The sequence below is a fragment of the Azolla caroliniana genome, unplaced genomic scaffold, assembly GCF_043228905.1.
Source record: "Azolla caroliniana isolate FFs.n. ecotype wild unplaced genomic scaffold, voAzoCaro1.0.p SCAF_4, whole genome shotgun sequence".
Classification (NCBI taxonomy): Eukaryota; Viridiplantae; Streptophyta; class Polypodiopsida; order Salviniales; family Salviniaceae; genus Azolla; species Azolla caroliniana.
This window is the reverse complement of record NW_028230439.1, coordinates 5,456,062-5,468,629: the sequence shown is the minus strand read 5'-3', so window position 1 is coordinate 5,468,629 and position 12,568 is coordinate 5,456,062. Positions and strand designations below refer to the sequence as shown.

The 12,568-nt window shown below is 38.8% G+C and overlaps 1 protein-coding gene across 1 annotated transcript; it reads left to right on the top strand.

The window, feature by feature from the left end:
- The first annotated feature begins 593 nt into the window (after nucleotides 1-593).
- On the top strand, nucleotides 594-3,661 carry LOC147864945 (uncharacterized). The gene is made up of 2 exons (XM_087317622.1): nucleotides 594-2,390; nucleotides 3,064-3,661. Exons 1-2 carry the CDS (start codon nucleotides 609-611, stop codon nucleotides 3,421-3,423), a joined length of 2,142 nt encoding a protein of 713 aa, XP_087173748.1. The 5' UTR covers nucleotides 594-608; the 3' UTR covers nucleotides 3,424-3,661.
- The last annotated feature ends 8,907 nt before the right edge of the window (nucleotides 3,662-12,568 follow it).

Here is a 12,568-nt window from a genome sequence, read left to right as displayed (position 1 = left end):
CAGATACATACATACATAAGATTATTAGGGCATAATTTTATCTCTGAGCGTTACAGAGCATTAGACTAGACAGAGAGAGAGACAGAGAGGAAGGAAGAGAGAGAGAAAGAGAAGCTCAGTCTGTCAGAGGTCCGGGACCTACTTCACCACTCCTTCATTATCGTTTAAGTAGTTCTTTCTTTCTGCTTCGTTCCATCTTTCACCGTATTCTTTCTTCCTCCTCCATCTTCTGCATTTCTAGGGTTTCTGACACAAAGGACCTGACCCATCCCATCCATCCAGGAACTCAACATTCCCCTAGGAAAATCACGAGGGACCTCCAACCTCAAGCCATAACCAGTACCACATCCACACAATACAGGTGAGTTCTTTCATATCTTCACATCTCGTTTCAGCTGTTGCCGTCTAGCTGTGCCTAGCTAGCAAGCACCACCCGTGGTCTGATCTAGTGAGTGGTAGCCATCGATCTTGTGTGTGTGGGGGGGGGGGGGTTCTAGGGTTAGGTCTAACTGATCTAGTTAGTGGTAGCCATCGATCTTGTTGGGGGGGTGAGTCTAGGGTTAGGTTTCGTTACAAATTACAGTTTTTAGCTCTTGTTCGGAAAGATTATGGCGCATTTCATCAGTGGTGGGGGAGGAGGAGGAGGCGGAGGAATTCTAGAAGACATAGCAAAGTACGCACATAGCCCGGTACACAATGCCGTGGCACGGAAGGACTACGCCAGTCTCCGGAGGATCATATCGGCCCTTCCCCGGCTTGCCAATGCCGGGGACATCCGAACGGAGACCGATGCCATCTCCGAGGAGCAGCGTGCTGAGGCCCTGGCGGCCGTGATCGACCGGAGGGATGTCCCGGGCCGTGAGACCCCCCTCCATTTGGCCGTCCGCCTCGGGGATGCCGTGTCCGCCGAGATACTCATGTCATCGGGTGCCGACTGGAGCCTTCAGAACGAACAGGGCTGGTCGGCCCTCCAAGAAGCCATTTGCGCCCGGCAAGAAGCCATTGCCATGGTCATTATGAGGTACTACCAGCCCATGGCTTGGGCCAAATGGTGCCGCCGCTTGCCCCGCGTTATCGCCACTATGCACCGCATGCGGGACTTCTACATGGAGGTCACCTTCCATTTTGAGAGCTCCGTCATCCCTTTCATCGGCCGCATTGCCCCTTCCGACACGTACCGCATCTGGAAGCGCGGCTCCAACCTCCGTGCCGACATGACCCTCGCCGGCTTCGATGGTTTCCGAATCCAGAGGTCCGACCAGACCTTCCTATTCCTTGGGGAAGGGAGCGATGATGGCAAGCTCTCCCCTGGATTCCTCTGTATGCTGAATCACAAAGACAAAGAGGCCATGAACGCGCTGGAAGGGGCGGGAACACAACCCACCGAGTCTGAAACGGCCCAAGAAGTAGCCGCCATGTCGCAAACCAATATGTATCGCCCCGGGATCGATGTCACCCAAGCCGTACTCGTGCCTCAGTTGTCGTGGAGACGGCAAGAGAAAACCGAGATGGTGGGCGCGTGGAAAGCGAAGGTCTACGACATGCATCATGTCCAGGTTAGTGTGAAATCAAGGAGGGTCCCCGGGGCCATGACAGATGAGGAGTTGTTTGGAACAGGTGAGATGGATGGCGACGATGGGGAGATCACCGAAGATTACTCTGAGCTTTTAACCGAAGAGGAGAAGAAGCAGCTAGAGACAGCTCTTCGAATGGATAATGCCGATGTAAATGAAGACTTATTCGAAGATGGAAGGCCTCGAGCTAGTTGGAGCTCGAAAGATGCCGATGAACCCCCCCGCCTTAGTTGTGTTTCGGGTCTAGACGTGGACATGAAGAATGCGGCTGATAAGAAAGGATGGTTTGGATGGGGTAGGCGAAGTGTAAAGCATGAAGATCTAAAAAAGATGGCCCCTCCCAGAAGCTCCTTGTGTATGGAAAGCGAGAAAATGAACTTCAAGCACGAGGATATGAGGAAACTAGCTCCACCAAGAAACTCATTGTGTATCGATGGCGAGAAAGTAAGCAATCTCTTAAGAGAAGATCATAGGAAAGCAGCTGCCAAGCTTCAACGTGGACGCAGGTCCGTCGATTCACGGCCTTCAAATTTCCGGCCCGAAGAAAGTTACTTGTTTCGAAAGGAAAAAGAAAGCAAGAAGCTCATGAGCAAGGAACCGATCCGGAAGAGGAGGGTGACCCCGACAAATGACGGTAGCGGAGAGAGTGAATACAAGAAAGGGTTACGTCCTGTGCTTTGGTTAACACCCAACTTTCCTCTCAAGACTGAAGAATTGCTTCCATTGTTGGACATTCTAGCAAACAAAGTGAAGGCCGTTCGTCGGCTACGGGAATTATTCACGACGAAGCTCCCGCCTGGAACTTTTCCTGTTAAAGTAAGCTTTCTTCGTAAATAATATGAAGTGTTCTATAGGACACATGAGTTGTTATTGTTAGATTGCTTCATTGGGACTATGGTTTACGCATGATCTAATGGCATGGGCTTATGTTTGTGTCAATGGACTACATAAGATGAGCTGTGGAAATGCTGGTAGTAAGTAACCATTATGAGCATAGTTAGGACTTGGCTAAGGCTCGGCTCAAGCCTAAACAGAACCGTTACGCCTTTTATAAACGGTTTGGCGGTTCGGATCGGTTCAAGATTGACCCTCCTTAACCGGGTTTGAGTTCAGTTTGGCAAGGGTCAAGCTGAACTGAACCTTTTAGTGACAAACCGGTTAAGGCAAACCAGTTTGTCCAAACTGGTTTGCCTTAACCGGTTTAGGAACAGGTTCCGTTCAAGTTTGAAAACTGTCAAACTGGTTTGGTTTGGACAAGGCCAAACCGGTTAAGCCTAAACCGAACCGTTAGGGATTCCTAAGCATAGTCACACACACAGCTACAAACAAGGATTTAATTAACGTAAATGTTAGAGTTAGGTCCATTAACTATTGGACGGCCTTCCTTTTGGAGTATGAGCATATATTGTTTTTGTCTTCAGTTATGCATTTATGCTTACATTTATTTTGGTCTCATTGATTTCTTACACATTTCCTTCATGTGTTTCAGGTTGCCATTCCGGTTGTCCCAACTATAAGAGTGATAGTAACGTTTACAAAGTTTGAAGAGCTTAGATCGAACGAGGAGTTTGCGACTCCGCCGAGTAGTCCTGATCCTAAATCCAAAGATGGTGAACAGCATGGGAACTCGTGGTTCTCGTGGATAAAAGGCTCGGCAAGTAAAGTGGCTGGGATGTCGGGATCGAACGTCGAGGAGCATCATGATGAGGTGTCCGACCCATTTGCCATCCCGAATGACTATGTATGGACGAGTATGGATGTGAAGAAACGGAAAAACAAAGAGAAAAAATCGAAGAAAAAAGGGAAAAGGGCTCCTTCGGATACCTCGGAACTTGGATCCGAGATATGAGTAAAAATGGCTATGACTGAGATATTATATTTGTGATCCAAATGGAAATTGCATTTACTGAAGGTTTTCAAAATGAAAGAAAAGAATTCCTCTTGGGTGAAGGATTTCCATATCAATTGGTACATTAACCAGTTCTTGATAACCCAAGGTTTGGAAAAGTTTATTTAAAATGTTTTTGTTTGGGAGAATCGAGATTATCTCCTTCCCTTCCGATGCAATCTGACTAACAATTGCTCCATGTGTATCTTCACTAATATTTGGGTGTGTTCTTTTCTTCTTTGTTTTGCAATGGGCTCTTTGTTGAATAGCCAAGTGCCTCCAAATTCTTGTTGATATGTTAGTGCGAAACATTACCATATAAATTGTGTCGTGTAAAACACATGGATCATGAATGGAGCCATATTTTGCTGGTCCAAAAAAGATGTGCAATGATGTCTATATAGCTAGATGTTCATCCATATGTTGCTATTTTGAGGATTTGTGAACTCTTTTAATACATCAAAGTGTTCCATAATATCTTTTATTGTTTTTGTTATTTATCACACCATGATTTTGGTGGTGATCCAATTATTCTTATTCTTGTCGACAACATACGTACAACACCTTGTGTGCTTCTAAAGGCGGATTTCGAACTTCATGCTATAGATATTGTGATCTGCCTCTGATCATCCCATCGTGCTATAGATATTCATTCTGAAGTTTGTGATGAATGGGGATGAAGATGGCAAAAATCATTGTGCGAGAGAATATGTTTTCAGATATTCATTTTTTGTAAGGCAAGGTTTGAATATTGAAATAATGGCATTGCATTGTCTTTAGAGTTTTATAAACTCAAAATCGATTGCATGAAATGTGTATGTATCCTTCGGAGTTTTCTATATTATATTTACTTAGCTTGGTGTCTTTGGCTATTGAATTACATGCATTTATTTTACCAAAAAACTGCATCTTTGAATTTCTCGAGCGAATATTATTGTCTTTCATGCAATGTATGTAGTTCATCCAATGGCTTTACTAAATGTTAGCATCCAAAAAAGTTCTACGATATAAAGACTTTGGATCCCCAACCAATATTCTATTCCAAATAACAAAACTTGCTTTAGTCACGATAATTCACTGTCTCACATATACACACATGTGTTGTCATGAAATATCAAATGTCAGTGTTAATGTATTTTATTACCTCATAGTACTCTCAAAAGCATATCTATTGTTTTCTTGTGAATTCATTGAGAAGATAATTGGAGAAAGAACTAAAGGACATGTCTGTAGCGAAGAATCTTGTCCCAACAACGAATCCAAGTAGTAGCTTCAAAATGTAAATCATGAGTCAGCACATGTCATACGTGGTAAAGGCACCAACGTGGTCCAATGACTTGGAAGTTGTTCGGCATGCTTGTAGAGAAGAATGTCATGTCTACTTGGGCTAGTCCAAGATATAAGTCAGCTTTGTTCTCATGCTTCAATGCTTGAAGACCCCCCTTCCCCCGGATTATAAGATGAGGTCTAGTGATTTCAGGAACTTTTCGGCCTAACTTGTGCTTTACCTTTAATAAATATTATTTAAATGAAACAAATAAAAGTGCATATGGAGGGGGAATGCAAAGAAATCTAATCAAGTTTGAAGTTTGTGTAGGTACTCGTTCTTGTTTGTCATAAAGCTATCGTGGCCTTGATGTACAAGTATTTGTCCTTGAGAATGCTGATGTGTAAATTGACATTATTTTTATATTTCATGCCTCAAGATGACCATATTTGATGTAGGATGAAGTCACAATTTATAGGATAGGGACATACTGTTCATAATGAAATTAAGAAAACTTCAAGTACAGAGTTTGAAGTGAATGACGAGTAACAATGCTCATTGTTGGTTCTAGTTTGTGTAGCTACTCACCATTTATTTGTCAAATGCTAACATGCTATCACAAACACATTTACTTGAGCAAACCTTGTTACTCATCATTTGTTTGATTAAATCCGAGCATACCCTTACATGAACATTCACTTATTCTCAAATTTAGTGAGTTCAATTTTGTATTTTCCTTCAAAATTTTCTTTTTACATGTCTATCCTTCACAAATGACCCCTCTTCTCTATTGAGAAAACACAAATAAACACAACAAATCTATTTCATTCATGGTACATTGGCAATTTAAATTGTCATCTTCAATGAAGATCTTTACTCGAGGTCTACCCTTAGGATTGACTCTAAAGATCCATGAACTGATAACTCATAGTGGCTTCTTTGCAATCGGTAAATAGTCTTCATTGCATCATATAGTGTAAGTGGTACCAAATTTGAAATAACATTCCGCCAAATTTGTAGGTTCTATAACATTGTTATCTTACGACAAGACCATGGGGTATTTATGCAATTTACATTGGCTGACCTAAAATTAGAGATTCCAAGTCATTTTCTATTGTTGAGGAAATCAAGATTCTTTCATAATTGAGATACGTTGCAATCCTTTCATGTTTGATGACAAACATCAAGTAACAACATATTTACACTAGCTAAAGGGAGAATTGATGTTGCAATTTTGACCAAGTGACAATGTTCTTCTTGATGGGTGCTTAAACTTCAACATGTCCCACCTCCCATGTCACAAAACAATTAATTAGTTCGGTTAATTGTTAATGCTTCAACATGTTGCACCGCCCATGTTACAATATCACTAAATTAGTTCAATTAATTGCAATTAAGTTGTAGTGTTTTTGAATGCTATTGATTTAACTGTTGGGAGAGAGTGAGAGAGAGTTCTTATGGTACAATCATCAAAGACCCAAGATAGAAATTCGTGTTGAAGATGTTGTATGGTGACATTTGATCCAAGGTGACCATGCTTGCTTCTTTCTAGAGAGAGAGGAGAGAGAATGTTCTTCTGTCCCTTGGGGGACATGTGATAAAATTGGAAGGATACAAAGAGAATGTTCTAAGTCTAAAATTGACGCTACTTATTTGAGATGTCAACTGAAGCGTCAAAAAATCAAGGTTGAGACTTCAACATCCCCTTCTCCGAGGCTTATGATGCAATAGTTGGGTTTGTTTTTCAAGCTATGAAAATTGAAGACTCCGGAGAAAGCAATGCTAAGAATGAATGACGATTTTCTGGTTGAGGGAAAGATGTAGAGATTATTTAATGTGGAATGCATAAATATCTAAGGTCAAGATATGTGTTGGGAAAGAGCACCAAAGCAACCAAGCACAATGGAAATAGAACAATTTTTCTTTTTCCTTAATGATGATTTATTAATATAGGAATGTTCAAATACAAAATCTCCCTATATCATCTAAGGGCATACCAATTCCACGAATGCTTGAACAATACAAGATACTACATCATCGACATAGTGGAATCATGTAATTATTTATCTGCATACGAAATCTTATAGCATTGATAAGGCATGTCAAGTGCTTGAATGTTTGTCGATTCAAGATCATGTGTCATGGCAAGCACTTATTTCAAGGTGTGCCCTTTGTAGTTAATAGCAACATATGTAGTATGATGAGTAAAGCATGTGCCTCTAGATTTTTCCATGCCATGATATGTTGGTGAGACAATAAGGCCTTGTTCACGGAGGAATCTATTTATATATTGTGAAGCAAGTGTGTTCATCCCATTGTTGAAAATTTTGCTTTTATGTTTCTTAATCTTTGAAGCAACTCTACCATCATTGTGTCAACCAGATTTGGGTTTCCAAAACCCCCACAAGGAACCAAAGATTAGCCTACCATGAAAGTTTGATGGTACTTGATCTTAATGTCTAGGATTTATAAACATGGTGGGACTTTGTCATACAGATGCATCCCAATATATATATATATATATATCCAACAGATGCTACTTGAGTTAGGTTGGTAAGAACACTACTAATAGGTACAACACTGACATGATTTGCACCCTTATTAGAAAAGTTCTCCCTAGCTAGTTTTGGTGATATAGATAATGTAAGAAGAACAATGAACAAGATTTGAAGATTGAGACAAGGAGATTACATTGCCTTAGCTTATACATCAATTTGCTTCCTTGCATATGATATTCCTCAAGATCATGAAGAAGCATTTATGAATCAATTTTGTCATGGAATGAAGTATTTATTTCATTCCAAAATCCAAAATCATTGATGGAGGCCATTAATTGAATAATAGAAGGTGCTAATTGGCTATTTGAGTTATGTTCTATAGGACAACAAATACTAAGCTCAATGACAACGCAAGCGTAAGCATCTATTCTAACAGTCGCACCTTCAAACATCTCTCAAGCACCTAAAACTATTATAAAAAGCTGTCCCACTACAACGGAGATTGATGTGGCATGTCCTCAAGGGCCATTGTTAGAAGTTTAAAATCAATAATGCCAAGCAAATAATTTATGCCTATATTGTGGTGGTTTAGGACATATAATGATAAATTGTCCTCATACATCTTCATCCAGTGTTCCACACATCACTTTTGGAACCTTATGCCTCAACCTTATTCTAAATTGTATGGTTCCTCCTCCACGTCTTACTGAGCTTGTTCATGGTCTAGAATCCATCATGAAAACCATTTTGAACTCTAATATTGTGTGCAACTAATTATATCATTTCGTTGATGGTTTATGTTAGACACCTAATGATCGAATTACAAAGCCAACTATAAATCTCAATAACCCAAGCCCAAAATCATGTCACCACCTCACACAAGCTAATGCATGTTCACCAAATGACATGCTTGCATAGATGCCAAGTGCCAATCATGCATCGATACAAGACGACAAGTGCGACTCAAAAAATTCCATTTAATATGCAAATAACATACGATATTTTTTTAGATTTGAGAAATTGCAAGCATATATTCACGTGACATCCCAAGTTCCATGAACCTCCAAAAATGTTTTGAGGTACCATATCAAAGGCTTAAAGTATAGGAAACAACATTCGAAATCATCTCCTCTTAAGCAACTTTCTCCAATTAACACTAAAAGAGTGAGAATGTGATCAATGATGTTATGGTATTTTCAAAAGCTAGCTTGTTCATAAGTTTTCTTACTTATTTTTTTCGCCCTTGCACTCATCTTTCAATTCATTCTACATCTAAATAGTTTTGTTGTTAGTGAGCTGACCATGATTGTATAATCGTTGTTAACATTGATTACATCTCCACCTTTATATTAAGGTTTGATCCAATTTGCACTCCAACCATAAGGCAAGTTATGTTACAACATATCACTTATCCATGCATGTGCTTCTTGTCTTGTCTATTTGAGCATTTCGACCTTAATAGTAAATACTTGGATATCTTGCATAATGCTAATTTCTTAGGCGGCATACATCCTATATCATAAATAAGAAAAGCATATGAGAGACGAAGATAAATAGATTTTTAACATCTACAAGGGACTGATTATCATCTATGAGATAGGGCCTAACCCGATACATAGATATTTTTGGCATCCATAGAGAGGCCAATATTGACCCATGGGACCTAAGTACAAAAGTTATCTTGATGTGCGTCTCCTTCTTAAGAAGGGATATCCATACTTTGAAGCACCAAGTCTCGATGTGTGAATAAGGCATACATACATGAGCTTAACCTTCTAGGTTTTCTTTAGTGTGACACTTAAGTCATCACACCCTCTTAATATATCATCATAGCTTATGTAAAACATGTAAAAAGCAAGTGATACTCATCCTCTACTAACCCTTCCTTGCAGCCCTGATTCCATAATACAAACTTCAATACCTAGGTTGTGTGATTAAGTGTGAAGGAGTGTTAGGGATCTACGAGAGTTAACACTCATGTTAGTAATGTGGTAAGATTGAATACGATCAATAGACCTTGCCTTATATCAAACCCAACATTAAAAATATGATAGATAAGATAGATTCTATTATCATCTTCCAAGGTTAAATATGAGATATGAGACCAAAAATATTAAATTTCACGTAATACATATGATCAAAGGCAAAACATTGTATCAAAGTGTGATACTCAAACTCTCGTACTTGTTTAGGGCAAAGTATCCATAGTTGACCACTCTCATCACTTGTGCCTAGGAAATCGACAATGGTTAGGATTCGGCTTGACCGGTTTGACCTTGTTTGGAGCAAAGTATAATATTCAAACTCTGGAACTTGTTAAGGGTAAAGTATGCATAGTCAACCACTTTCATCACTTGTGCCTACAAATCGACAACGGTTTGGTGCCTTAATTAGTTTGGAAGTTTTCAAACTTGAGCCAAACCAATTTAAGTATGATCCAATCCGGTTCGGTTCAACTTGAGTCTTGCCAAACTGAGCTCAAATTGGTTAGCGAAGCTCAAGCTTGAATCCAACCACCAAACTATTTAAAAATGATTTAGCAGCTCGATTTAGGCTTGAACCGAGTTGTTGCTAACTCTTGTGCCCCAATGCCTTGTCTCATATTGTAGTACATGTGAGGTAAGTTGCATAGAAGTAATGGTTTGAATGGCAAACAATGAGATAGGCTCTAACATATATCATTTTGTACAATTTCCCCGTTAAACAAAGAATATGGTTTAATAATTAGGTTTAACATGTGTAGTATAAAGTGGGAAGCGTGAGCTTCCACAATTGTCTCATGTCATGTTACATTGGCATTGAAAAAAGGCTTCATTTTTAGAGGAATCTAGTACTGCATCATGAAACAAGCGTCTTGCATCCCATCTATCAAACTATTTTTTCATATCTTGCATCCAATTGGAACAAAAAGTTTTGCTTTAATATATCTTTTGAATCTTTTTGCCTGCTTCTCATGGGATTCGACTTTTTAAGCAAGTGTGTTGCATCCCATCTACCAAACTAATTTTTCGTTTCTTGCATACAATCAAAACACAAAATTTTGCTTTTATGCGTCTTTTGGATCTTTTTGCCCACTTCCCATTTGATTCAACTTTTTCGAACCTTAAGCATGTGTTCAACCCTTACCATGGTCATGACCTCAATAGAAAGTGATCCCATCTCAAGGAGAAGGATGGTGTATAACATTTATTTCTTAACTTGTTGAAACTTTGTAAGAAAATATTTTTAGGACATTTTCAAACTCTTTCCAAGAAGATTTAGGGATGCTACCATCTTATACTTCGAACGCATAAAGAAGCATCGGTGTCACCGAAGTGTCGAAAATGTATTTCTTTTGGACCCAACACTTAATATCTCCATGATTGCATGTGTTCTCAACTGCATAATATGCTCTTTGTCCCACCTATAAGCAACAAGTAGCAAATTGAGAGAGAGATTGCATGTGTTCTCAAATGCATAATATGCTCTCTGTCCCACCTATAAGCAACGAGTACCACATTGAGAGAAAGAGAGAGAGAGAGAATTGGGTTTCAAACCCAAGACGCAATACTTGTAGTGTTAACAACTTACCACTAGGGTAAGCTAATTACGAGAAAAGAGGGAGAGAGAGAGGGAGAGAGAGAGAGAGAGAGAGAGAGAGAATGGAGACCATGTGGTCTTGGGTTCAACCCTTGCATTCCACAATGGCATCTAGTAAATTAGGAGATATGTATAATAAGTAAGAGGTGAGAAAATTGGGTTTCAAACCTAAGATGTAGTGCTAGTAGCGTAAACAACTTACCACTAGGGTAAACTAATTACGAGAGAGAGATGACTTACCACTCAAAGACCTTTACAAGACAATTTTCTTTGTTAGTACTAAGGTGTAAAGCACCTACTCATACATTTTCCTAAAATGACTCCTTGTGAGGTTAGAGCACGGAGTACATGAATCAAGGAAGCAAAGGAATTTGTGTTTGCTTCACATTATGATATGTGAGGTTACGGCTCCTCAATCTCATGATTATGACACAAAATTGCACATCCTATCTAGTTAGTACTATCCAAACTCAATTTTAAATTTCAAAATCGTGACTATGACAGGTAAAGGCTTATAAACAAGCATCGTATTGTAATTTGCTGATCATAGCATTCTCATTCACGTAATTCACACGTAAAAATTTCTTGAACAATTTCTTATAAATCACTGTAGAAATATATTTTCTCATGTTTGTTTCTTGTTTATGCTCACTTTATTCACTTGGATCACATGAGTAGCACAAAAAGCTTTTTTGTCTGTAACTGGCCCATGGTCTTATGACGTTACGAAGACCTATGTTTTTGGTAAACAATCGCCTAGGCTTGGTCACTGTGACCTATAGAGCTCATGAAGTCTTTTGGACTATTGTTCTACCCCTTGTTTCAATTTAACTAGGATATGTTTCCTTTTGAGACACCAAAACTCTATAATAGGATACAAATACTATAGTGTCAAAGTATTCCACCTTTCTGTAACATATTTGCACCACTCACCTCACCATTCCGTTTGTGCATGTTATAACTACAAAATCAAGCTTTTAGTGTTCAAGTCCAAGAGAGTAAAATTATGCAAACGTGGTCACTAAGATAAAAATATCCTTAATGAAATCATGCAATTACTTTGATAGAAATTGAAGATGGAGACTTCATGCATACATGATGGTCACAAATAAGGACATTATCATCAGTGAAACAATGCAATTGCTTTCAAAGCAACTTGAAGATTCTTTAGATGCAATGACAAATGGAAAGAAATGGTGAAAGCTATAAAAACAAAATGTAATGACTATGATGATAACTTGGTTTTAGCCCTACATAACTTTAACCATAATATGTGGTTGAAATTGCCCAAGAAAGGTAAACTTTCTTATAAACTAAACCTTTGACAACAAATTGATGACAACATACACATCATCTATATGAACAATCATACTAATGAGTTTTGTAGTTATTCAAACCTCATAGTGTCATATCATTGGCCTATCAAAATTGATCGAGATTAGAAACCTTATAATTTGATTGATCATGTTATTGTTTGATCTCATAATTAATAATGGATGTATGTAGCATAAATAGAAATATTAAACATCAATACCTTTGCAATATTACATACCAACATTGATTCCTAATAGATTATTGTCAAAATATTATGAAGTACGTTTGAAAAGTTTCAAAACTCAATTATGCAGCAAGCCACAAAACACATAACAATATACCTAATGGTTTATCTTCTCTTCTTCAGATTGTGTGATATTGTGCTTTGCATTATGGAAAGAAATACATATCTATTAGTTTCAGTTCAACTTAAACAGAAACAAAGGGC

Coding starts and splice junctions, on each gene's coding strand:
- LOC147864945 (XM_087317622.1), top strand. CDS start 609: ATGGCGCATTTCATCAGTGGTGGGGGAGGAGGAGGAGGCGGAGGAATT. Junction 2,391..3,063: donor CTGGAACTTTTCCTGTTAAA/GTAAGCTTTCTT, acceptor CATGTGTTTCAG/GTTGCCATTCCGGTTGTCCC.